This window comes from Manacus candei, unplaced genomic scaffold (assembly GCF_025592945.1).
Source record: "Manacus candei isolate 608988 ecotype Guabito, Panama unplaced genomic scaffold, ASM2559294v1 h1tg000082l, whole genome shotgun sequence".
NCBI lineage: Eukaryota > Metazoa > Chordata > Aves > Passeriformes > Pipridae > Manacus > Manacus candei.
In genome coordinates this window covers 3482304-3508767 of record NW_026138130.1, presented here as the reverse complement: position 1 = coordinate 3508767, position 26464 = coordinate 3482304, and the positions used below count along the sequence as shown (strand labels likewise).

Below are 26464 nucleotides of genomic sequence, written 5' to 3'. Positions count from 1 at the left end.
CAATCTGGCTGAAAGCTTCCATCTCTCTCTCTCACAGGGCTGTTATTGTGGTGCCCCAGTCTCAGTGGAGAAGGAAGCAGGGGATGGGCTTTTCTCAATATGAGTTTCATCCAGAGATCTCAAGGGTTCATGTGCTGTTGGGGAAGTTAAACCACAAATGCAGCTTCTGTCTGGGAATGAGCGAGCACAGTCTGAAAAGCTTTCAGGAGGATGAAAATGAGACTGTGGTCACCTTGCTCAGCTAACACAGAATTCCTCTGGCAACTAAAGAGGATCACACAGATTTTTGTGCTAAAAAGACAGTGTTACACCACAGGCCCCTTCACACTCACGTACTCTCTTGGCAGGTGGGGCCCTTCCACCCTGGGAAGCAGTCACAGCTCCCGTCCCCTTGCAGTCCATCGTTACATATCCCGTTGTCACAGGCACATTCTGCAGGGGGAATACAAACACTCATCACTGTCAAACCAACCAGCTCTCACAAGCAGAGAGACCTGCTGCCATTTTGCTGGCTGCTCTGTTCCTAATCCAGCTCACCAAAGTGCCATAAAGAAAATGTCACAGGAGTATCAGCTCCTGTTCCCTCACTGCCAGGCCAAAAAGCCCAGGAATAGACCACTTGCCTCTACTTTCTGTAGAAAAACATCTTGGTTTTGGGTGGCAACAGGATGAGCAGCACAGCACAGCACATGCTTTGGCTTGAGGATGAAAAATGGGGCCACTGCTCTGGCTGACCACAAGTGCTCGCTCACTCACTCACTCACTCACTCACTCACTCGCATTGTCTCACTCTTGTGGCCTGCCAGCCATTTGCCTGTCTCAGAACCTTTGGGATATTTCTCCCTTCCCACCACCCCTCCCAAGAGCTGAGATGTGGCCACTTTTCCCCCTTTGCAAGCAGGACATTCGAGACAAGCTGCAGTAGCCATTGGTGTCACCTGATTTGCAGTCAGCTCCATATCGTCCCACTTCACACATTTCACAGGCAGTGCCGTGGAAACCCTCCAGGCACCGGCACTCGCCGCTGCCCTCCATGCCATCCTGGCATTCCCCGTTCCCAGAGCACCACTGGCCTGGCTTCCCTGGGCACATCTCGCACATGTGTCCGTAGTAGCCGGGGCAGCAGACGGACCTCTGGAAAACCAACAAGAACAAGCTGGGATGAGCCCTCCTGTGCGGCACAGATGAGGTGCAGCTTCACTGGGGAAGCTGCTCTATTGCTTTAACTATGCAATAGCCATAGTTCTGACAACACATGAAAGAGCCAGGTGTGTGCACAGGTAGGATTGAGTGAACACCCTAAACCAGGGTGTTCTGTGGCCCAGAGCTTCATGTAAAGGTCTGCATGGCCCTAGAGCAACACTGGCCCTTTGGTGAGTAACTCAGATGTTTAGTTCTGTGCCCCTCCAGCCTATTTCCTGCCTGTGTCTCTCTGTTGGGCAGAGAGAGGCTGATTTGATTCCAAAGCCTAAATTAACTGCACTCTCTTCTTTCTGCATCTACCCATGGAGGGAAGAAACCATGATGGAACCAAGTATAGATGAAAAGAAACATCATCTAATGAAGGGATGCAGAAGTGCCCAGTGAGGTATAAGTGCTGACTGAAGCTCTCTCTGTATGTCCAATTCCCTCTCTTCCTTCTCTTCAATCTCCCATTCCCACTAAACTTTCCCAAGAGATGCTGCTATACCTATAAGACCTCAAATTCATGCAAGTTTTTCTTTTGCCATTTCCTTTTCAAGTGTTTTATCCCAGACACACACTTTCACAAAACTGGTAGGGGCCGTCATTTAACATAAGGTGCAAGACCTTCTGCTCCTCCCTTTGATTCGGCTCCAATTAGTCATCAGTTATTCGGGAAGGCACATGCATAAGGAAAATACCATCATTCATGCCTCACTTCCTCAGGAAACCAGACTACAAACATTCAACTCCTTCTCTTCCTCTGCAGGACAAAACCCAGGGCAACAATACCAAAGCAGCAGATCACAATCCATCACTGTGCAGACATTCCTGCAGGTCTGTTTTTGCTCCAGTGCCCTCCATCTCCAGGATGGAGAGCAGATCCCAGACAGGTCCAGCCTCAGCTATGCCATGGCACGGACACAGCCAGGACTTCAGCACAGCCTGTACTTCCATAGCTGTACTGCTGATACCCATCTCACTTTTGTCAAAATGAATCAGAGGCAAATGTTTTTCTCACCAGAGAAACTTTTGCACAGGTGAAATGGCAGCCAAGTATCCCTGCATCCCCGGAGCGCAGCTCGCAGCGAGCGAGATTCTTGCTCCCCGGCAGTTCCTGAGGATATAATTAATACAGACACAGAGAAAAGATATTACAATATTTAGGTAAACAATGTAGTTTTTAGTTCATATCTTGTTTTGTGTCCTACAGGAACAGCCCTAAACATTTGGACTATCCAGAGCAGAGACCAATGAGGCTTCTCTGGATGTGAGGTCACCACACAGAGTCAATTCTGTCACCTGCCAAATCCTTGCTGCACATGTCAGTCTGAATAATGAGAAGAAAGAATTGGAAAATTCTGGGCATAGAGTAAAGCAATGAAGCCTATGAAGCCAGATGTAGCTGTTATGCAATTCACAGTCAGCATGGAGATAAGATGCTTAGTTATTTTCCTCTCTGGAAATGTTTGTCACTCACAAACAAGCTACAGGCACAACCAGCCCATCTGTGTGAACAAACCAATGGTCCAGGCAGGGAAATTGCTGCTGGCACCTCTAAACTGGCTTTCCTTGATATGGAAAGAGTGAAAGATGAAAAAAAAAAAAAGACATCTTTTCTTCTCTGCTAAGTGGGGAAACTAAAGGGCTCCTAAAATTCTTTATCCTAAAAAAGCTTTGTACAGAGCCTCGCGATCCATGCCCATGTTTTTCCTCTGTAACCTTCCCTTGATTTCTGCTTTCTCTTACAAACCTTGGTAATGGATGAGCCACTGAGGACTCAAGGGCACATTTTTTCAGGTATCAAGATATCATCCATAGAGCAATAAAAGGACATCAAAGCACTATCTGCAAATAGTCTGTGAACTGTCACATGAATCAAAGACTCACCACAAGAACTGATCCAGGAGGACACTTGATCCCCTTCTCACACTTGCCGCATCTTGACTAGGGCACAGAGAACAGGACAAGTCACATGTGTGCCCTCTACCCACATCACACCAAGACACTAACCCTGAATTACAGCACAAATGGTGCTGTACTGGCTGCTGGCTGGGACAAAGACAAAGATGTATTTAACTCCATGGCTCAGAACACCAAAAGAAGAGATCAAGTGCTACACCTTTCCTGAATCTCTGAGCTGGGTAGGGCTTTCTCAAGACCTGGAGTTCCTTCATGCAAGGCTGCAAATACTTTTTTTCTGATCTGTAGCAGGCAGACCTACTTCAGTCTGACCCTGAAATCTTCAGAGCCGCAAGGTTCATGCAAGCTGGACTTTGGTCATGACTCCTTGGCAGCCCAGACAGCATTTTCTAGGGCAGTTTGTGGCCATGGCATGCAAGAATTGGACTGGATTCTCCTTCCACAGCTGAGTATCTGGGAGTCCCTGCATCAGCCTGCACCAAGGTTGGAACACTGAGAGAGCCCCAGTAAGGGAACTGAATGTGATCTGCACAAGAGCTGCAGATCTGTTGCATTAGAAGTACAGAATCTGAGTCTAGGATGTGCCAAGTCTCCAGGATGTCCCATTTCACATGAGGTTCATCTGGGGTCAGACCACAAGCTACTGTCTCATCCATGAGGAGAGACAAGGCAGGTTGTCTGTTATCCATCAGTTTGGTTCAGCAGGTGGAGAAACCCTGAGAAATGGTGATCATCTCCTTGGTCACCACCATTACCTTTTGTATGGTGGTGGTGTTGGCAGTGCAACGATTCTTCTGTATCTGGAGCACCTGCGACACCCCGACCAGCATTCCATTCTTGGTCTCGAGGAATTTTCCATCCAAAGGAATATTATTGACAAACTTCTGCAAAGCAGAAGAAAACAGCAAGAAGAAAACTCCTTTTGCATGGATTGCCTGGCAGCTGTCAGACAGTCACAGCAGTGAACTTGCAAGGGTGTGGAAAACAGAAATGGGTGTATCCAGCCCCAGCCTTACGAAGTGATAGGTCAAGCCAGATCCTCAAGTGGCAGAACAGTCTGCCTCCCTTACCTGGGTGCTGTTCTGGTAAAACATTAGCCAGTAGGAGAGCCCCAACATGCTGTTCTTATGAACTCCACTTCTCAGGTCTGTGGGCAAGAGCTTTTCTCCCAGTACAACATGGTACTGCACTGTTGCATTGTCCTAAATCCAGAAAAATACAAATATTAGGACTATTTTGACTTCTTCCCTGCAATTCAGAGGTATGGCATAAAAAATGTTCCTAAGCATCTGTAACAGCTAATTAAGCCCACAGAACCTATTAACTCTCTATCACAGGTGACTGGTCACACAATAATTCTCTTACTTGATGAAGCCCTAAATGTTTTCAGACCTTCCAGAAGTCTGCAAATTGTCACAGATGTGCCACAGCCAGCCAGGAAAGGGAATATATCGTGTCACCTATCCACATACTAATCTAATCAGTATTTGAGCCTTGATATTCTTTTCAGATCCCATTGCAACACCCCAGGAGATGCTCTCATTTCTGTGCCACATTTCTCCCAGCTTTTAGCATCAGATGTGTGTCTCCTCTCCACGGTGAAACAGTGTGTACATATTCAGACTGCAGGCAGGCAGTGAGCTTACCAACTGGGTCACATTGGCAGCGTGGCAGTACTCCTCAATGGAATTATTTCCAGGAACAAAAATGGTGTATTTTTCAGAGGACTCGATCTTCCCAGTGAGCTGGTATTGCTAAAAAATGTCCAAACAGTAACATTAGTTATTATTCTTATACTCACTAAAAACCAAACCACACACGAAACCAATTACAAAGGCAAGAGGAAATGCTTGAAAGTGGAATATAGAACTTCTGCTCAGTCACACACATCTGATTGCTTGCTCCTTGTCCTGGCTGACTTAAGCGTACCTTCTCAGCTATGAACAAGCCTTCCCTTCCCTCCAGGCTTCTCTGCCCTGTCAGGCATGAGAGCACCTGCAGTAGGCAGGTCATCTTCCACTGTAATACATGCCAGTGATCTAGAGATCTAACTGTAATTACATACCTCTTTGGCTGCTCAAAAGAGCTTTCCTAGAAGATTCCTGATGAATGGTGGGAAACAGGTGATCTCCCTTTCCTCACCAGGCAGTCCAAATTTTGTTCCACCAGTAGAGGGTAAGGTGGGACTTTGCTCAAAAGACAGTTCTGAGAGTGACAGCAGTGCTCACCTCAGCTGCTTACCTCTAGCAACTCCTTGAACGTGCTGAATGAGGCCACTGACTCGAGCTGTTCCTGCAGCCCAGGAGGACTCGGTGGGACATCTCCTGAAGGCGGCAACAAAACCTGGGGGAAAAGTGAGTTCATAAGCAGGGCTGGGCAAGGGACCCTGTGGGGAGTCACATCAGACTCCTGCCCTGCTTGCAAGAAAGGCAATTAGAAAAGGCCTCATTTTACACAATTCTGCAATAGCCTGGACACTTCTTCTGTCAGCCAAGAGAAGGGAACTCCCCTCCTGCTTGTCCTGGAGACAAATGTTTTAAACATTAAACAGTGCTGCACAGGAAACATATGTCAGGACTTGTGATAACTTGATATATTTTTGCCTTTATATCTCTTCCTAACTGTCCAGACATGTATTCCTCCTTGGCCCCACTACAGAGGCTGCAACACAAACCTGTTGCTACAGCTGCAGTGTTTCCCAGTGTCGTACCTTACTGAGGACATGGATAATGCCGTTGCTGGCAGGGATGTCACTGACAACTATACTTGCATTCTGGATGGTTAATACCTGCAAAAGTACCAGAGGGAGAAGCAAAAAGGTTAGAAATTACCAAGTAAGTGCAAACCAGATATATTTTCTTTCAAGGTTGCACATGGTTAGTGTGGATACAGTTTTTGAAAGACGTTTGTGTTTGAGGGCATCGCTGCCCCACCCAGGCTCCCCACTGGATGCAGCAGCTCTTAAACAGTCAAATTTGAGATGGGTGCACGAGCCTTATGTAAGAAACCCTTACACTGCTCGTGGTGTTTATCTGCCATCTGGTCTGTGGGTTGAGAGTGGGTAATTCTGGCCCGTTGTACTTTTTGAGCTTTTCAGCAGTGAAGACACCTTCCAGAAAGTGGGCCCTGGAGGGAACAAAGGCAGGTAAAGAAAAGATTAAGGAACTGTTGGTAACAACAGGGAGATAAGACTGTACCACCCAACATTCACACCTCTCACATAAAGTAATTAAGTATGTGGAGAGAACAATGGAGGGAATTACTTGTTCTGATGCCATCTGTGTCAAAAATCTCTCTCTGAAAAAACACAGAAATCTCTGTCTGAAAATATGTGAAATACATGAAAAAACCCCCATTTCCAATGGTTTGTGGTCTGTTATGTTTTAAATGCCTACTAAGTGCTTTGCCTGCTAGATATTTAAATTTCCTTCTATATTTATTTCAAGATAACTCCTTATTGGTCATGTGCAAGCAGAAATCCAGTTCATGGCTCTGTTACTGCTATTTGGCAGAGTAAACGAAAAGCAGGAGGCTCCTCATACCTGACTAAAAATGGCAGCATGTAGGGGGTCAACCAGAAATCTTTCTCAGTGTCACTCAAGTTCTTGATAGCTGCCTCTGATGGCACCAGGACAGTGACATTGGTTCCTGCTGGGATGCTGAAGAGAGATTTCTGTTGTCCAAAGCACAAAAATGAACAAATAAGACACGCCACTGCTACATCTATAGTGCAAAACACAACCAACAGCCATCCCACTCTCACAGTCGTATGAAAGGGATGTGTAGGAAGGTAGCATGTGTTCAGCAGCACAGCAGGCTCTCCTGGCTCTCCCAGGCATGATTGCCAAAGGAAAACCCGCTGCTTTAAGCCTTACTTTTGTGCTGCAGTTACCTTTTAAACCCATTCAGTCATAGCCATAAACCCCTTCTGAACCCTCAACATCACTCTTAGGGGAGGGACCAAGATTATTGCTGGCAAAAGCAGTGTATGGTGCAGGACAGGTGAGCTAAAGCTCAGTTAAAGGCCATCCATCATAGTGCATTTCCAGAGACTTGCTGCAGTCTGTGGAGTGTCTCTGCCATTCCCACACCAGAGATAGGGAAGCAGTAACAAGAAAAGGTGCGAACATACAGTCTAACTTCTCAAAGGATGTTCTTCTGAAAAATAGCATTACCATGTTACCCTTTCTTCTTTCCTTCTGAGCTGTTTTTTGATGGTCAGGAGTTACAGATGGTACAACCATGAAAATTCAGTGTAACACAGCCCAGCTCCCTCCCGTGCTAGAAACAAGGCCCCCAAAACACACTTATGACCCTCACTGTACCACAAACTCCACAGCTTTCCTACATGCCTGCTCTATAACAATTTCTCCTTCACTGCTTTTTTGTTTTTCTCTACTGAAAAAGATAAATGGAGTTGCTGGTCCTCTAAGACCTTACCTGTGTGGGCATCCCTTGGCTGCTCTTACCTTAACCCAGCTGTAGAAACCCGCAAAGTGGGAATTCCTGGCCAGCTCCTTCCAAAGAGAAACAACAGAAGAGTTACCCCTGCTGAGCACAGGGTGCAAGGCTGGGGGAAAGGAACCCTTTGCGATACCAAATCTGGCAATAATGATTTAGACATTCCTCTCACTTCACAACCAGCACAGGCACTGTGTATTGTGAGAGAGATGGGCACTCCTAAATGCAGATTTCAGCCATTAAATCTATATTGCCAAATAAACTCTTTTCAATTCATCTGCAATTGCTCATGTTTACCAGGAACAAGGATTAAATCCACAATGGCCTTTGATATTTCTGATGACAGAAAATGGGCCTGGCAAGCTCTGACTTGAAAAACCTTCTAAACAACAAAGAAAAGATGACTTATTGCACAGGACAGGTGCACCCTGCACAGTGGTGAAGCAGTTTAGAAATTATTGCCAATTTTTTCACTGGCAAAAATTGGCCTTGGCATCAGTTCTGCCCCTGTGGCCTTGGAATACACTTGTGCTGTCAGGCTGGTGCCGGGAGAAGTCAACTCAGGTAACAGTAAAAAGTAAAGTGAGAGCAGAGCCAGTTCTCTCCAGCCTCAAAAGGATCTCAGATATTTGCTTGTCACTCACTTTTAGAATGTCCCCGTAGCACGTCATGCCATCCCCCATGTAGCCTTCAGAGCAAACACAGGATCTCTCTCCTCCACCAAGGGGCACACATGTAGCCTGGGAATACAGTGAAAGGGGAAATTAGAGAGCAAACACAGGTGATGCAGTGTTACTCTGATCTCAGAACTGAATTCTGGCCTTCCACAGCCTGGGCTAGAGCAGCCCACACAGGCACCTTCCTCCTGTTGTCTGTATGGTGGCCCTGAACGTGCATCTCATGCTGCTAAGCCTACGCAATATCTTTGGTTGTGTGAACTCACAAAAATCAGAGGATCCACCTTCACAGCATCTTGGTGGCATGACAGTAAGGTGACATAACATAAAACCTTGCAATTCTCTCAATGCCATGGCTGCAAATCCTCTGTCAGGGAGCAGATGAACTCCCACTGCTGTGCCAGCCCTGAGACAGCTCTTTGGCTACTCACCAAGTCGTGGCAGCCACCGTTGTCCATGAGGCAGGGGTTGATTGCATCACAGCTGTGGCCATCCCCAGCATAACCCCTCTTGCAGACACACTTGCTCTGCAAGAAAGAGACAATATCAGTGTCCTCATTTGCTACCCAAAACGGGTCTAGGGCAGCAAAACTTAATTTATTTTCCCAAGTTTTCCTCCTGGTCCCTCAAGACCTGGAAATGTGGAGATATTTCCTTAGCAGAGCATCATCCTCTCTCACAGCACACACGCTGCCTGGTTCCTCAAGTGCATTGATCCCTTGCACTGTTTGCCATGGGGGTCTCTTGAAGACAATGGTTTCCACCTTTATTTCTGATTTTTCAGGCAATGACACAGACTTTGTGAATGGCAGAAAGAGGAAAGGAGTTAATTTCAAACCCTGCTGCTTTCACATCTCACCTCACTAAAATCTGCTAAAGACTTGGTACCTATTTTCAGCACATTGTCCAACACTCCCCTTGTTCAGTGGGAAGAAGCACCTTGAGAAGCAGTACCCTGGGAAGCCACCTCTCCTGTGTGCCTTCCTCCTGGACCAGCTCCCTCCACGGACTATCTGAACAGCTGCACATGCTTATCAGTGCTGTGGTCTGGGAACAGGGGACGCAGCAACTGATGCCTTAGACCAAGCTGGATTATGAAGCTTGGTCTCTTCCCTTTGCTGCATGAAATCTCAGAGTCCAGCAGGATCCCCAAACACACCCGTGTATCTCACATGCCAGTGCACTGTGAGGCTGCAGCTGTCCCTGGAGCTTCTGGCAGCAGACAAGCAGGCTCTGCTGCTGGCCAGCCCAGTTTTCACCTCTGGCAACCCCAGGCCATCTCAGAGCAGCTGAGGAAATGTTAAGTCCACCATCAGGCTACCCAGCTTTGCCCATACCTGCCCAGGGCCGATGTAGACGCAGTCAGCGTTGAGGTGGCAGTTCCCTCTGCTCTCCAGCATGCAGTTGTCTATGGCCACACACACCTTCCCATCCCCGGTCCAGCCCACGTTGCACTGGCATGTGGCAGTGCCAGGGCCTGTACTGGTGCACAGGGCCTTCAGGAGAGGGGAGAGAGAAAGAGTTACACTCAGTAGAAGGGAGAGAGACCAGTGAAAATACAGCAACAAATCTCCTTCATCACACTGTGGAGAATTTCTGAATGACCAACTCTGGTTCCAGCACTAGGGATGGAAGCATCTTCTCCACAAAAGTCATAGAAAACTTCATAGTAAAGTGATTCTGGAAACATTTTGTGTTTTAAGAGAGGGAGACACTTGTGCATAGGTTCAGAACTCCCAGGGCATTCATTATCATCCTGTAAAGCTCTTCCATTATAGAAAAAGTATTTCCTAAAGAGGAGGACCACAATCTGCCTGACATGTGGGATTAAATTAATGATGGAGAGCAGATCTCTCTCAGGAAAGACCTACTTTGTACCCAGTAGTACATCCTATTTCCTTCTACATGCCCAAATATCTTCCTCCTGCTGAGGAGTCTAATTTGTGATGAGGTTTGACCATTTGGCAGTAATTGTCATCATAAAGCATCATGTTTTTTACTATGGATAATAATGTAGTGTTGATGGCTACTGGAAATGTGAGTAGGAGCTCACAGTTAAGCTACAGCCTGAACACCACAACAGAGAAGTTAATACATGTTAGAAGAGTTTGAGGGGAATATCAATGCAAACCAAAAATTATTTGTACAGCTAATTTCTATAGCTGCCAAAATATCTGGTGCAAACCATCCAAACTCTCCTTGGAGCATCACATTTTGGCACCAATTCAAATGACTGACATCTTTGCAATGACCATGTTCAGGCACCTGATCTTACAGACAGGGAAATTTAGCACACAAAGTCTGTAACAGTCCCAGGAGTCCTGGATCCCTGCTCTGATTGACAGGAGCTGCTTCTCCACGTTTCACAGTCTGACCCCACTTACATTCTGTGAACAACCTCCCCGTTCTGGCTGACTGCACAGGTCGATGGGCTGGCAGGAAAACCCATCACCTTCGTATCCATCCATGCAGATGCACCTTAAAAGTATAAGCACAAAAGGGACACAGGTGGAGCAGTCCCTTTGAAAGCCAGCAGAGAGCACAAAGGCAGAATGAGCCTCTCAAGCAAGGAAGAGCCTGACTTGGTTTCTAGCAGGTTGGCTGAGTCACTCAAACAATCCTGTGAGACAGGCACACAGACACACACAGAGCCACGGGCTGGCAGCCCCACAGCTGTGAGTGCCTGCACAGTGACACTGTGCAGTGACAATGTGCCCCTCAGTGCACCTGCCACACAGACTGACCTTGCTGTGTCGTTGAGGCTGCAGACAGCGTTCTGGTGGCAGTACTGGGACAGCCCACTCGGGCCACAGTTCTTGGATGTCCTGTCGCAGAATTTCCCGGTGTATCCCTCCTTACAGGACCAGGACTGACACACACCACCACTGCCAGGCCTGTTGTCACAGACACCATGGACACAACCACAGTCTGTCAAGCACATGGAGTAAGATCAGTAAGTACAAAAAGTCCAACATCCATCACAGTGTAGACTCTCAACTTTCCTTCACAACCTCAGTTATCATCCCATTTGTCTTTGACAGAGAGACATCTGCTGAGAGACATCCATTATAACTCAAAACCTGGCCACGGAACAGATCCTGGATCCATGTTATTTATAGGCTGTAAGGACAGGCTCAAATTTAAGCTATCAGGCTCAAGGTCATTGTCAACTATCTTTTGTTTCCTAGCAGGAGAGATCTAAATTTGGTTGATGTTTCCAAAACTCCCATCACCACTGTCATATCAAATGTGTTTTCTCCGCTGCTGTTTGAAGGGACAGCCATGATGGCACTTCTATCACTTCTTTCATGACATTGGTCTTGCCAGAAGGGAATCCAGGATACATGAACCTGCACTATATCCTTGTCCTACATTCTCCTCTAGTTTCTCCATCAGTCACCAACCTTCGTCACAGTTCTCGCCGTGCTTGTTTGGGTTTGCACAGATGTGACAGGCTGTTCCTTTGAAACCCTCAAAGCAGTGACAGTTGCCATTCCCCTGAATGCCATCGCTGCACTGGAAGGAAAACAAAGATGAAATCAAAATGATTGAAGCTCAGGGAACAAAGGGAAAACCAAGACACTGATATCCATCAAAGGCACTTTGATACTTGCAGTAACAAATAGGACTTTGAAGAGTGGTGGTAGCAATGCAAAATCCCACAACAGCCATGACCTGATTCGCATTAGAGGTCAAGAAAGAAAACCCACTGAGTATGTGCCATTTTCTTTGGATCTTCTGCTTCTACCACTGCAGGTTCAGCCCTAGACCACAAACTCTGAATTGTACCTACCTACAGCTACACCCTCAAACCACACTGATGGAACTGCTCATTGCAATGCAGCAGGATCCTTCACACTTACATTTCCCCGGTCATAGCATGGACTGGAAAATCCCCCTGGGCATGGCATGCAGTCTGGACCAAAGAATCCTTTGCAGCATCCAGGTTTCTGAAACAAAAGCAAAATTGGTAAAGTATGGCATGACTTGACAAGAACTGCCTGGAGCCATCCTGTGCTCATACTTCTGAAATCCTCATCTCTGCCACGGACTGAAATGGACTGTCACCTTTGGCATCTGTGTGTCTAGGACCTCCTGCACTTATTTTTCAATAAAATCCTGCTTTCTGCTCACAGACTGTTCTCAGAACAAACCACTATTTTCTGCTCTCTCTCTCTGACTTAAACAAATTGGGTCCATGTTTTCTATGAGCTTTTAATTCTTTAACAGTGCTGGTCCACTCACTCCCTCTTTATTCTTGCCCAGGACTGCATTCCTTTGCAGGATGCAGCAGTCCTGGATTGCTGGCCTTGTCACAACTCATAAATGGAAGAACAACCAAAGACAAACAGTCAGCAGTATTTCATGAAACACCCCCAAATCATTCCATGCAGCTGGCACTTTGAGAGCTCAGGAGCTGCAGGCAAACATGAGGTCCATAAATTCGCAAGGAGAGACTTTACTGAACCATCTGACAATGGTCCATAAACAGGATGCAATCACTTCACAGCTTACAGCACTTTCCCTGTGCTCAGCTTCCTTTGGGAGAAATGTTAAAGCTGGGACACCCCAGTTAACTCTGCACCATTTGCCCCATGGCTTCCTGCAGCTTGGTTGGTCACAACTGGGGGGGCTTTATTTTATTTATTTACTGCACTCAGGTTTAACTGAGCTGCTTTCTCATATTTGCAGCAGGTTGGTACCCCGTGTTCTCTCTGACAAAGAAAAAGCAGGTAGCTACATCATGTGATGGTCCTGGGGACAGCTTTGGCATGGGACAGCTTTCCTTTAGATCCCACCCAACCCTCTCAGCTCAAGGAGTCAGAGCTCTGCTTGATGAATGAGGAGGAGCAGAGCTGAGCCCCTGTCAGAGGGAATGTGGTTTTCCATCACACTCACCGTGATGGTTTGATTGCAGTACCTGGCGCATCCCTTCTTCAGGACATTCAGGCCTTCTGGATCATGGATGTAGACACATTCTTTTGGGGAGAGCGTTGGTTCCTGTACAAACAAAACAAGTCATCAGCACTGTCACCTTCCCCTTTGCTCTTTTTGCTGCAGAGAGCAGCTACACCTTATCTGTGAGCTGAGGAAGTTCACGAGGAGCCAAGGTGAACAAGATACAGTTATGGCAGCACCAGCAAGAGTGAAGGCACACGGTGGCCTCCTCTTGCTCCCAGCAGTCCCTAAGTTTGAGCCAAGGTGCTGCCCTTTAGTTACAATAATAGTATCTGTGATGAGGGACAGAGCAAGAGTAAGGGGAGAGGGTAGGGAGAGTGGGGAAGGAAGGGAGGAGAGGATACAAGGGGGACAAAAGGGCAGGGAGAGGAAACAAAGTTTAAGAAAGAGGGGAGGAAAGAGATACAAGAGGGGAGAAGGCAGCAGGGAGGGAGAATGGGGCAGAGGGGGAGTAAGAGAGAAAATGAGAGTGTGAGAGGGAGGAAAAATAAGTGAGGGTGAGACTAAGAGGGAGGGAAGTGAGACAGAGACAATAAGAGAGAGGGGGGAAAGGGCTGCAAATAATTTTGGAATAACAGTGACCTGTCATGGAATTAGATATGGGCAGAACTGGGCCCCAGATGATTCCCCAGGCTTCACCCGCCTCAGTCAGGGAGGAAAATGAGCAAGTAGTGATTTTGCAGAGCTCTACTGCAGGCATTCATGCTGAGACTGCATTAACAAGTTCTCCTGAAAGTCAGATCTCTCAGAGGACACCCAACAGTTAACAGTGGTGAACACCTCTCTGGCTTTCACAAAAAAAAGAAGAAAGCTAGTTCTGTTCAGCTCTCAACCAACAGGGAGCACAGGCCAAGTACAAATTGTTTCTCACCCTCTGCTATGCAGAAAGCTTGTTGTGACCCTCTGGCTGTGATATAGGCAGTGGTGGTACTGGATGGTACCAGTGGGATCAGGCTTGGTTCTGGGACTCTGGAGGAGTTGCCAGATTCTGCACGTGAGCAGGAAAGCTCTGCCTGAGGCAGAGCAAAAGTGCTAAAAGCTGCAAGTCTACAATTTCACTGAGCCCAGAGTTTCTCACCATGCTGTGCATTGATTCAGCAAACAGACTTCAGAATAAGAAAGGCAACAGAGCAGTGAGTAGGTGACAGACTGGGCTCACTGAGCATGGTTATGTGGGGAGTATGTCCCCTCTAACAAGCCTCTCTGCTAGTTGCCTTTCCTGCTCTCTATTTGAAAGTGGTTTGGGTTAGAAACTATCTATCATTGTCTGTATGTCATCATATAAAGAAGAAATTACCAAAATAATCACAAATATTTACCATTTCTGTGCTGCCAGGTGGGCAAATACTGGTGTTAAGGGCCTCACAATCCACACAAGAGCCCTGTTAAGAAAAGAAGAGGCAAAACATTAATCTTCTCAAAGAAACCCAGTCTACATGCTAAGAATGTTACAGAGCTACCCCTCACTGTATATATCCAAAACATCACAATGTGTATCTGAAACATTCCTAGGAGGGAGTTTCCACACTCTGAAATGTGTTTATGACTTTAATAAAATGACTCCTTTGTGTCGAGGGGATGCTTGCACATGTCTGCAAGATGGGGCCTGTCTCCACCCTGGGAGTCTGTCAGCCACTAGACACTAGGCTGGAAAACACTTTGGGCATCCATACACTGAATCAGGAAATTATGTGAAACCTCTGGCCCCTAGGGATTAACCCTCCCTCTCCAAACCCCTTGCCTATTCAGAGCCTCATCTTCTTTCTTCAGTAACTTATGACCAAACTGGGGACCAAGTACCTCAAAAGAGGTATATGAAACTATTCATGTAATAGTATCACACAGCATTTGTAGCTCCTGCTACTGAATGTCTGCTTCCTGTCCAGGCTACAGGACACCAGTGCTGACAGAGGTGGGAACAAAGCATTGTCAGCTGAGTTAGCAACTCCAGCGTGAAGAAAGCCTTATGAAAAGGCAAATGTACTCAGGAATTGGAAGTAGGATGGGTGTATGGAAAGAACAACAACCTACAAGGAACATTTGCTGATTACCAGGAAAGCAGTGCCAAGTGTGAGCAGAAGGACCACTGATGGTGCTGATAGTGTCAAAGTTCACATCAGGGTAACCCTCAGAGAGAATACATTTCCCAAATGCAATGTACACAGCCTGCTTTTGTCCCTCCAGGTCAGTGTGGGGTCCACAGCAAGCACCAGTGTGAGAATGGGACAACCTGACTTACCGTCACAATTTTATGTTGCTCTTCATTGCATCTGTGAGGCAAAATGGGAATTATTGAGGGGGGGATGAAGATGCCATCCAAGGTATGAATGATACCATTTGATGCCACAATGTCTCGCATGTTTAAGGGGATCCCTGATTCATCCATCAGAATTCTTCCCTGGTGCAGAAACACAATTTTAGCCCGTTAGGCAGCATCAACTACATAAAGGCAATGAGGGAAACAGATGGCTCACAACATCAAGGGCAACCACACAAATGGTTAAGCCTCCTAGTGGAGTCACAGATTGGATGATAAGAAGCAAACTAATTCAACGACCTCCTTTAAGTCGAGTTTTTTAAGCAGAGGATGAAGCAGAGATGGGCTGAAATCACTTGTTCAGAACACATCCAGACTTTCTCCTAGCACAGGAGGGTTTGCCCAGAAGGGTTTTGATTCACACTTACATCTGCACTGATGTTGATGGTAAGTATCTGGTTAGCCATAGTAACAATTTGTGGCATCGTCATCAGTTTATCTACTGTCACCTGAAATAAAAGCACAAGGGGATGGTACCAGGAAAAAGTAGGGTCTTTTCAGTGCACCTTACATAATCCTTCTATGATTCCTGCCACTTGAAAAACTTCTCAGGGGGACTTAACATTTACATTTCATGAAATACCTTAAAAACAAACAATGGGTCAGAGGGACTTCCAGGACCTTGTGTGACTTGTTTGCAATACCAGAAACACAGCAGTGCTGGTGGCAGCTGCCTTGGTTTTCATTCTTTGTGTAAGAGTCCAGAACAGTTGAAGTAAAGTCTCACTTAACAGTGTCTCTTACTAACACAGCTGCAAGTGGGGTCAGACTAATAAGGGGATTTTCCTGGACATATCAAATAAACAATGAAAGTGCAGCCAGAAACACAATAGAGAACATATTTTGACTGAATAAATAAGCCTAAAGGCAGAAAAAAAGAGTAAACTGCAGCTTCTCTACTGAGAAACTTAATGATTTGAGAAAAGAGAAGTTCTGAGAACCAAGACAACTATTTCTGTGTCCTGCAGCAAAATCTTTACAATGTTTTCATTGTAAAGGCCACCCAACCAAGGAGCACCACCACTCCAGAAACTTGAGAGTTTCTTGATGGAGAGCACAGCTGTCCCTTTTGGCAACCATTTCCATGGTAAACATTTTGCCTCATCAGATCCTGAATCACATCTCTGCTCCTCCAGGGGAAGTCCAAGAAGCAGCAGCTGAAGTCACCAGTAGTGTGACCTCTGTGCCAAACAAGACAGTTGATAATATGCTGGTCTAAAGGAGTCCAATATTGTGGAGTGGGAGCTGCTGCCTTACCGCTGCTGAAGTGTAGATGTGATGTCTCACGAGTTCCTGAAGCTTATTTATGCCCTAAGGAAAGAAGACAACATCAGGATTGGTTACCCCTTCAACACTCAGAAGTATGAAGAAGTAAATAAATTTTCTTTTAACCAGTGACTGACATTGCCAATATCTATAGCAGTGAATTCACTTGGTGAGTAAATTCTTTCATTTTCATCTACCAAAGCCAGGGTGAGGAAAAGCCAAGCACCAGATTTAAACAAGCTGGCTAACACTGCAGGTTCCATCACTATCCACTTCTCTCCCAGAGTTGTACAGAAACTGTGAAGTTTTTGGTTTAGTTAACTCCAGGAAGAAGAATTTTCAGCGATGACCAGATGCACTGCACAAGTCATTCCAGCACAGCCCAGTGCAACACTGTCAGCTCAGGATGTCTTACAGCACTGTGAGCTCTCACCTCTGTGAAAAGATAAATGAGCCTTCCATCTCTCAACTTATCCACACCATCATTGCTGGGCACAAATACAGTAAAAGGGCCTGGTCCATCCAGGATTGCAGGCAGGCCACAATTCTGCAAAAACAGTGAGAGATTTCATCATGGATCAAGTAAGGGTTAGTGAGGGGGGTCCATCAGGAAGGGAGAGGAAACACTCAGCAACACACTAGAGGCAGAGCTATTGAAAACTACTGAGATGTGTTTAAATGTTATTCCAAATTCTCCCCGAGGCAGCAGCAGGCTTTGTACAGCAGCAATGCCACACCTCCCCAGACACAAACTCACTCACCTCCAGTATAGTTTCAAACCTACTGAAGATCTCCATCGAAGCAAGGATCTCACCAATGGTTTTCTGCAAGAAGACACAGAGAGGAAAAACATGGCAGGGGTTGAGTGAGGTCTGAGCACACACTGGAATGCCCAGTTTGTGGTTTGCAGGTCAAGAGCTACAGGAGACCATCATCCTCAAAGAGATGGGCACAATCAAATCCATGTGAATACCCAGAACAATTGGTACACCATTCTCAGGGCACTTCAACTGAAGAGCCACCACCACTCAACACTCCAGTTGCTTTTTGAACAAAGAAAGTAAAACCACAACATTACACAGTCTATTTTTACAGATTAACTACAATGGTGTAAAGTAAGTGCAAATTATTATCAAAACTCTACCAATTCCAAGAGATTTTGTCATTCTCTGTAAGTTTTTTGCAAGGAGGTAGGGGGCAAGAGATCCTGCTTTCTGCATATAGAAACAATATAAAAATGTTCAGGCTTAGCAATGCAGTAGCTATGACAAAACCATTTCCCAGTTAACAGGGAAAAGTATTTAGCAGAACTTGACACTGAAACTCCCACCCAGTGTCTTAAACTCAAGATATGACCTCAGAATGCAGAAGTCTAATCATTATTTGTCCTCATTTTAAATATTTTTGAGGTAAAGACAACTTCTGGATTATAATTCCAAATGTAGTACAGACCAATTAAAGAAAACCTTAATTTGATTTTTATGTGAAAAATGTTTTTCAATGTTTATCCTGTAAGATACATATTATTTAAGATACAATTTAAAAAGAGTTTATTTGCTATGAAGGGAATGATCTCACTCATGGAAGTAGAATTCTCTACTTATCCAAGCACTGTAAAAGCATAATTGCAAGATCTTTATCTAGTTTATGCAGTGTTATTAGCTACTTTTAATGGTATTTTACTAGTGCCTAACAGGTCTTATCAGAAGCTGAAATAAAAAAAAAAAAGCCTTTTCCCTTTAAAAAAAATCCTCACTGATTTGGAAGGTTAATGGTGAAAATTGCTCTTTTTTAAAGTGTTTATTCTGCTGTCTCATAAAAGAGAAGAAATATGAATACCTGTGGGTTGCTGAGGTTGTCAGTGCTGGTTTTTTTCCTCAGAGTGTTAACCACATGCATGATGCCATTGGCTGCTGGCAGGTTTGAGTGCAGAACATTGTACAGCTCCCCTGGCAGGTCTTGATATCGAAATGACTTGATGTATGTCTGGATAAATATGAAGGTTATTTTCTTGTGGTGTATCTGTGTTATCATGACTGATCTATCAACCACTGCTCTCTGCCTGTAGGTCAGCAAGGTGAAGGCACAACCAGAGTTACTCTAGAAAAAGCAAATTTAAGGGACGGTCTGGGTGTAAAACAGACATCCCATTCTCCTTGAGTTTTGGTAATGTTTAGATCCTGAGGGTACTTTTAAGTCTTAGTACCAAAAAAAAAAAAATCTCATCTGGGACAATCAGCTCTAGAATTAAGCTTGAGTGTGAACAATGCTTGGTCCCAGCTCTGGATCACAAAAGGGTGCTGTGACCATCAAGAGTTGCCAAGTACAAGAAAGGCAGTACAAGAAAGGCATGGTGCCCCCTGGGCAGCAAGGTACAGAATTTGGAGGCAATCCTGGAACTACAGCTTTGATTACAACTGTTATTCAATCATGATGCTGACAAGGAGCCTTCATAACAGAGCCAAAGCATCAGGTTCGCTGAGGTACAAGGCAGAGATCTGGTCCTTCCCCTTTGTACACAGCCATGCACTGAATCTGGGTGTATGAAGGGGTTCAAGGGTAACCTATGAACTAAACATCCAAATGTTGGTGCTGCAGCCACTATCCCAGTTCAGGAAAGCACAGCTTCCCTGTGCTTTTCATTTCAGCATGTGCAGTTCTTTGAATTGCTCCTCCCTGCCCTAAACTTCAGTTCACATCACTGAGGATTCTGGCTGAAACACAGGAAGGGGAGGGCAGACTTCCCAGATCAAAAGAATCCTGAGTAAACCAACAGGAAAGAATTTTAAAAGGAGCATTGACAAGCTCAGCCTGGATTCCCTGACTCCAAATAGTGCTTTGTCCTTTTAACACATGCAGGGCACATGTACTATGACCTAGACCTTAAGGTCAAGGCTGGATCCTCAGAGAGGAAATAGGGCTCTCTCCCTTGGCCATCTGTGAGCATGCATGCAGGAAAGGTGCAGGATGGAGAGAGATCTGTGGAGACTGGAAAACATGAGTCAACTGGAAAAGGGAAAAAAAGAGCCTTTCATATCAAGACAGGATGATGAAAAATTCTTTGATAGAAAGACTAAGAAAAATAAAATAGAAAGAGAGGAAAAGAGGAACTAGAAGAAAGAAAATATTCAGAATGTGGTTGAGTCCAAGCACAAACCCCAAGGAAGCATTCACTCTGCAAAGAGACTTTGCTGCCTCTTACATGTCAGTCATATGAATACTGTAGCTGCTAATGGCTGGTGCAGGGAAAAGGTCTCTTTTCCAGAATACACACACAGACCGTGGAAAGACCATTCACAAGTCAAATTCTTGCTAATTTGTTGTCTGTGAGAAAGGGAATGTGGTTGCTTGGGGTGTCTGGTCTTAAATCCCCTCACTTTGGGCTCCACAAAGGAGCTTGTTCTGATCACAGGCAGGCTGATCACAGAAAAGGTTTTCTGGTTAGGGAAGTGCTCAAGCTCCAGTCTGTCCTGTGTGAAAGCAGAGGTCCAGGCCTTCAGGAGATGCTTTACCTGGCTCGTGAATGTCATCTGGTGTCCTGACAAGGTCCACATTGTCTTGGTTTTAATCATGTCTTCTATTAAGTGCAGACCAGGAACAATGTGCATTCTGCACAACCGCTCAGCAGTGGTGTCCTTTGGGGAAGAGAGCCCACAGAAAAAAGATAAATGACATGTTCTTTCAGAAACCTCATTTACCATAACATTACCTTTCTCCCAGCTAACACACACAGAGAAATACTTAGCATACAAGATGGAATTTCCCTCTTCATTTTGGATCACTGGAGTAGCACTGTGGCAAAACTCTCACTTCTGTTTGTGTACATATTCAAACACGGGGAGACTGATTAACCTGCAAGTGACTTTAGAGGAATCCTCCAGACAGAAACCTATTGGATTTGGACAATTTGAGAACTATCCTTGTGTGGTCCAGATTATAAAATTTGTTGAAGCTCTCCATACATAACCTTTGTTGATGCTGAATGATGTAAGTGGTTTAATCTGCTAAATTTGCATTTAGTTTCTTCTTTTCTGTTCTGGACTTTCCATCACTGATGCTTTTGTAAAAGAATCCTTGGTCAGTACTGATTTAGGTGGAACTGATCCTTCTGGGAACAGGTAGACTAGATAACTCAGGGGTCTTTACTGATGTATTTTCTATGAATCCAGAATTACCATTTCTGGCCATAGGTCCAAAATCCAATACTTCGATGCAATACTCAGCCCCTTTTGAAAACACCACCCTCAAGCAGTGAAAAGCCACCTAATGTTTTGAGAATAGTCACACACAGGAGGTTCAAGCTCTAAATGAAGAATGGTCAGAAAGACTCACACTTCCTGACATTTAAACCAAACAAACTCCATCAGTACTGAAGAAAAAGACAGAGATTTTTAAAATAATGTAAGGGATGTAACATCCTCTGTGAGACTGCTACTTAACCAGACAATGAAAACTCTTCCCAAGAGACAGTCTCTATAAATATTGCCTGCAAAAGTTCCTCTCTTTTGTCAATCAGTTTTTACAGGCTGCAGGGCTCAGACAGGAAAGAACCCTAAGACAGCAAAAATTCACTAAACCCAAGAAAACTTACATTAAATTCCATTCTATCATGAATGGGAAGAAGGGATGGTACAAAGACTGTGAAGGGCCCGTATTTAGTCAGCAACATGGAGCAACCAGAAGCTGTAAAAAGAGGGGCAATGTGAAGTAATTACTTGGTGTATGGTTTAACTACAGCAATAATTATTCCTCTCCTTAACAGCACAAGTCAATCTACACATTATCAGCCTGGTGCAAGTAACTAGTACTTGTTTACAAGGAAGCAGAGGGAGTTTAGTACTGTTATCACAGCCCAGTTTGGTTGCTATGAGTTTTATGCTCTTGCCAAGAAGATTTCTGAAGGACTGGTGACTCTGGTGCACTTTGAATCACTGCTGAAATTTGCAGAATATTGATAATAATTTTGTTCCTCCATGCTTACCACCTTATTCTTGGGCCCAGTCTTCCCCTTGAAACAACTAATTTTTGTGTCTCATCAGTATTTTTTAACATTAACTGCTTCTTGAGAAGCTGCTATGAACCCACAGTTGTCACTCAATCAACAAAAGTTGTTATTAAGTCCCACTGCACAGGGGTGGAGATCTTCATGTGGTTGCCCATAGCATAAATTATTATGGAAACATATGCAAAAAATGAGTGTTGGCAACATTGATATGAGGAGGGGTATTCACAAAAGCTAAGCTGAGCTTTTAGCCCTTTCTCTGTGCTCCTGCCAAGGCAGTGGAGATAGAAGATGGACAGAGGACAAGTTGGAGAAGGTATCTAACATAAATAAGCTTTGACATGACCCAAAGGGTTCTCATTCTGTCAAATACATAATACTGAACAGTTTCCCAAATTCCCAATCCAGAACTGGTAAGATAAGTTCAGAGATGTGATGTGTTTAATTTTGCAGCTCATGATCATACATTGTGAAACAGATCTATTATGCTGAAAATAGCCCTTTCTGGCACACTCTCATCCCCACATTTGTTCCACACCCCAAACAAAACCAAAAAACATTTACCAAACATTTTCCTGGCGATGTTAAATTTCCTAGCAAACCTTCCTCGCAAATTGAGCTGATTTATTTCACCCAAGAGATCTTTATAGCAGCTTCTCCCATCTCCAATCTCCCCTTCTTTACACACACAGCTAAGAGACAAGAATGAAACATAACAAACCATTATAAACCAGTTTGCAACACATTCAACAAATGTGACTAGAACAACATATCAGTATTCAGGCTTGAAAGACAAATCCCAGCTTTAAGACCATAGGATCATGGAATGGTTTGGGTTGGAAGGGATCTTCAAGATCATTTTGTTCCAACCCCCCTGCAATGGGCAGGGACACCTTCCATTGGACAGGTTGCTTGGAGTCCCATCCTGCCTGGCCTTGAACACTTCCAGGGACGTAGGTAAGAGCTGAGTAACTTCTGCCTAAACTAAGTGACAGGGAAAAAGATGCACACTTCTTCAGAGCAAGCAAATTTGACCATCCCAAAAGAATGAAGATGCTTTCTCTGATAAAACCAACATAAGGACTGTTGTATAGTTCAGGGTACAGATATCCCCAATATATTTATCAACACCTTTCTAACTTGATATTCAGTCAGTACCAGTCATTACAACATCTGAAAATTTGAGGTAATGCATAAAAAACCATAAAAATCACAGGTTAAATGGCAATCTGGCAAACAGCTCCTATGTGACCCCTTGGCTTCAGCGAGAAGTGCCAGCTCAAGCACACCAGGTATCTACAGTTCATCTCAACTCAATGAGGGGCCCAGGCAGGCTGATGACTTTTCATGAAAAGCTTATCTACATGTGAAAATCTCCGTCCTGCTTCACACGGATCCACAGTCATTACTCAGGGACTCCTGAAGATCCCTGGCCGATAACCGTGTTTTTTCCCGTTTGGGCTTTGTCCAAGGTTGGCTCTGCTCTTTCTGTTTCAGCCATGCAAAGACATGGGACACAGGGGAGGGATCTGACATCACTCCAGCCTCACAGGGCTGAGTGCCAGCAGCTGGGGAACACATATATAAGGCAGGGACTGTGCTGAACACGGTGTCCTGCTCTGTGCCTGCAGACCTTCAGAAAGGGAAGCCACTGTGTTTCAGTCCTGGCCTGGAGCACACGAGGAGCAGGCAGATGATAATAGTTTCAGCAGCACTGGAGAAGGAAAGGTCAGGGAGATGGGCTTGCTCTTTCCCTCTTCAGTCTCAGTCAAGCTCCATCTTTTCTTGATAACACACAAAATCCTCAGGTATGCAAAAATGATCCTATATCTGGCAATATTTCCCATGTAAGGAGTATCAACTTCTAGGTGTTTTGCTCCAAAGGACTAAATGATGTCTGGTGTTCCTTCACTCAATTTCTCCCTTCCCTGTCCATCTGCAACTCTAATTTATTTCCTGCTTATAGGCCTGAGTAGGAGAAGAGACAAAGACTTATCCCTCAGAAGCAAGTGTGGGCAAATGTGAGCAAACAAATCACATATTTCCCCTTTAATGATTGATTATTAACTCATAATAACCTACTATTACCACTAACCTGGGAGGCTACATCTCCAGTTCACATCACAGAAGGCCCTGCTACCCCAGATTTAAAGCATCTTGCGACCCACATGCCAAAATTTACAATGACAGATGTAAAACTTCTCTTTCAATGGGTTTGTTACAAACAGGTTCTTCTCAAAAGGCAACTGTGGCCCATATTCCTGAGATCACTCTCAGTTTCTTCAAAATTCAGCTCATCCCAACTCAGTCTCCATTCTAGCTGCAGATTAAGCTTCTTTATTTACAGGCTTTAAACTGGCTTACCTAGGATTCCCCTGAGAATTAATCTCACACTTGGAGGTCACGTCGCAAAAATACTGCCGGCAATCATTGGGAAATGCAGAACACTCGGACGAAGGAGTTCTCTTACTCATCCCAGGCTTGCAAGCACAAGTTGCCTAAGGGAAGGCAACACAGTGATCATAGAGCTGCATTCATCACCTTGTACCCACTAAGTTACCCTAGAAGAGAGCTGCCTGGTTTCCCTTTGCAAAGTGTAAGGTGAGGAGAGCAGATCTGATCAACCCAATCACCAGTTCATTTGAAGAGCTTCTCACCCGGTCATTTTTCACACCTTTGTTGTTGTTCTTACCTCTCCTGGACGTCTGTAAACACAAATTGTAGAGTTTTCTGGGCAGCCCCCATTGTTGTCAACACAAGGGTTTATGGGCTGGCAAATGTTCCCATCTCCTTGATATCCTTCTTTGCAGGTACACTGATATGTTCGTGATCCAAGAGCTTTACATACAGCGAAGGGGGAGCATGGGGAAGGAGAACACGGATCCTGAGCTGCAAGTAAAGGGATGAGAGGTGAGTATAACCAAATTTCTGTTTTCAAAACAGCACTTGCTGCAGCACAGCAGAATGCAAAAGGCCTGGAAAGAATGGGGGAATTTGTACTATTAAACTTCTAAAATTTCACAGGAAAATAAAATCATTTCAGACAGCAGACATTTGGGGTTTTTAAATCTGAGGAATTTGGATGACACATTTTTCAAGTTACTTTAGTAACAGAAGTGTGAGTGACAGAGGATGCTTGGATTTACTTCTGATTTTCCATCATATCTGAGGATATATGAAAATGCAGTTTGATCACCAAAATCTGCAAAAAGCCAGTGAAAACAGAGCTGTCCATAGCTATTTTATCAAATGCATCTTATTGACTCTCTTTTAAGAAAACCAATTCACAAACTTAAATCTGAAGTCAGTGAAGAACTCTGTCAATCACACACCTTATTTATTTAAACTGATTCAGACTCACTAATACCCTGCTGTCACAGTTATTTAGTACATACTTAAAAATGAGTGCTAGAGGGAACCTGCAACTCTAATTCACTTCTTGCTTTCATGACCAAGTGATGGGAGAGACAAAAACTTAGCCCTTAATCTTAAAGGGATTCCTAAAAAGCTGGTTCTTAAGCCTCTTCAGTGATGTAGGCATTGTGTTCACCGTGATCAAACTCATCTGCAGATACCAATGCAAAGAGATTTTTTCCAAACAGGGGACCATTTAGGGTCATTGAGAAGTTTCTCACCTTGGCAAGTGCTCCCAAGCTTTCTGTAGCCCAGCTTGCAGGCACACTCTGCAGTCCCATCCCTCACCACACACTCGCTGTTGGGCTCACACGTCACGCCTTTGCACAGGGACAGCTCTGCAATCACACAGCAAAGAGAGTAGGTAGGGCCCTGAGGGAAGGTGTAGCTTATCTTACTTATTACTTCAACATGAAGGCAAATGTGGTTTCCAGAGGACCCCAAGCTGGCACAAAAGCCAGAGGATATAAGCAGTGCAGGCAGCTCTAAATCCCTGGCAGCCTAAGTAGCCAGATCCCGCAAAGCTTAGGGACAAGAAAGGTTCTAGTTGGTTTCTAGAGACAGAACAGAGGCATAAAGGGGTGGTACATCTGAGCCACTGTCACAAAGTGGGGAGCAGACCCCAGCTCTTCCCTCTGACTGGATAGATTTCCAAAGCTCAGATCCTCTTCCCTCTACATTTCCAACCTATTCATTGCCCCCCTGAACCTTCAGGGACACATGCACCCAAGCCCACAGCTCAGATTACTTTAAGTGCCCCTCTGCAGCTCCCAATGTATTTACCTTGGTCACACCTGGGGCCTGTGTAGCCTCCATAGCACGTGCAGTTCCCATTCCCAGCGACGCCGCTGTTGCACTCCCCGTGCACACAGTCACACACTGCAAGGGAAGTCCAGACAGACCTGACCTTCAGCTGCCAGGCAGGGCACAGGGCTCCAGGCACACACAGGGCTCCAGGCACACACAGGGCTCCAGGCCAGCTGCCCTGGGACTTGGCATCCTGATTTCCCACCAATAAGCCACAGCAAAAGTAGCTCCTTATAAAAATTGGCCATGGTAGGCAGAACTTTGAGAGGGTAAACTGCGTGTCCTGGGCTCAAGAAGACAAGGTACTGCCCTGCAAGAGCAGCTCTGAATACAAGATCTAGACCAGTTTTTCAGGCACACGTGCACAACACACGAGCACAACCAATGAGATCACTCCTATCTCACCTGTGTGGACACAAGGAACCAGGAGCTGGACAAACAGGGCTCCTTTAACAG

The 26464-nt window shown here is 45.1% G+C and overlaps 1 protein-coding gene across 4 annotated transcripts in view; it reads right to left on the bottom strand.

The window, feature by feature from the left end:
• STAB1 (stabilin 1) overlaps positions 1-26464 on the bottom strand; it is a 62247-nt gene that overhangs the window by 18195 nt on the left and 17588 nt on the right. For all 4 annotated transcript variants that reach the window (XM_051811374.1, XM_051811375.1, XM_051811376.1 and 1 more), the window contains 34 exons: positions 25985-26080; positions 25423-25539; positions 24480-24676; positions 24152-24285; positions 22352-22479; positions 21377-21468; positions 20298-20420; positions 18625-18771; positions 17547-17609; positions 17219-17332; positions 16777-16830; positions 15888-15968; positions 15442-15600; positions 14522-14584; positions 13143-13244; positions 12107-12193; positions 11648-11759; positions 10988-11171; positions 10628-10721; positions 9581-9739; positions 8675-8770; positions 8211-8306; positions 7575-7622; positions 6648-6778; positions 6120-6231; positions 5816-5893; positions 5347-5448; positions 4752-4859; positions 4176-4307; positions 3861-3989; positions 3073-3129; positions 2204-2299; positions 939-1134; positions 337-432 (listed from right to left, as the gene is read on the bottom strand). In XM_051811374.1, the coding sequence (XP_051667334.1) occupies positions 337-432; positions 939-1134; positions 2204-2299; positions 3073-3129; positions 3861-3989; positions 4176-4307; positions 4752-4859; positions 5347-5448; positions 5816-5893; positions 6120-6231; positions 6648-6778; positions 7575-7622; positions 8211-8306; positions 8675-8770; positions 9581-9739; positions 10628-10721; positions 10988-11171; positions 11648-11759; positions 12107-12193; positions 13143-13244; positions 14522-14584; positions 15442-15600; positions 15888-15968; positions 16777-16830; positions 17219-17332; positions 17547-17609; positions 18625-18771; positions 20298-20420; positions 21377-21468; positions 22352-22479; positions 24152-24285; positions 24480-24676; positions 25423-25539; positions 25985-26080 (3783 nt within the window). The remainder of the gene's footprint in view (positions 1-336; positions 433-938; positions 1135-2203; positions 2300-3072; positions 3130-3860; positions 3990-4175; positions 4308-4751; positions 4860-5346; positions 5449-5815; positions 5894-6119; positions 6232-6647; positions 6779-7574; positions 7623-8210; positions 8307-8674; positions 8771-9580; positions 9740-10627; positions 10722-10987; positions 11172-11647; positions 11760-12106; positions 12194-13142; positions 13245-14521; positions 14585-15441; positions 15601-15887; positions 15969-16776; positions 16831-17218; positions 17333-17546; positions 17610-18624; positions 18772-20297; positions 20421-21376; positions 21469-22351; positions 22480-24151; positions 24286-24479; positions 24677-25422; positions 25540-25984; positions 26081-26464) is intronic.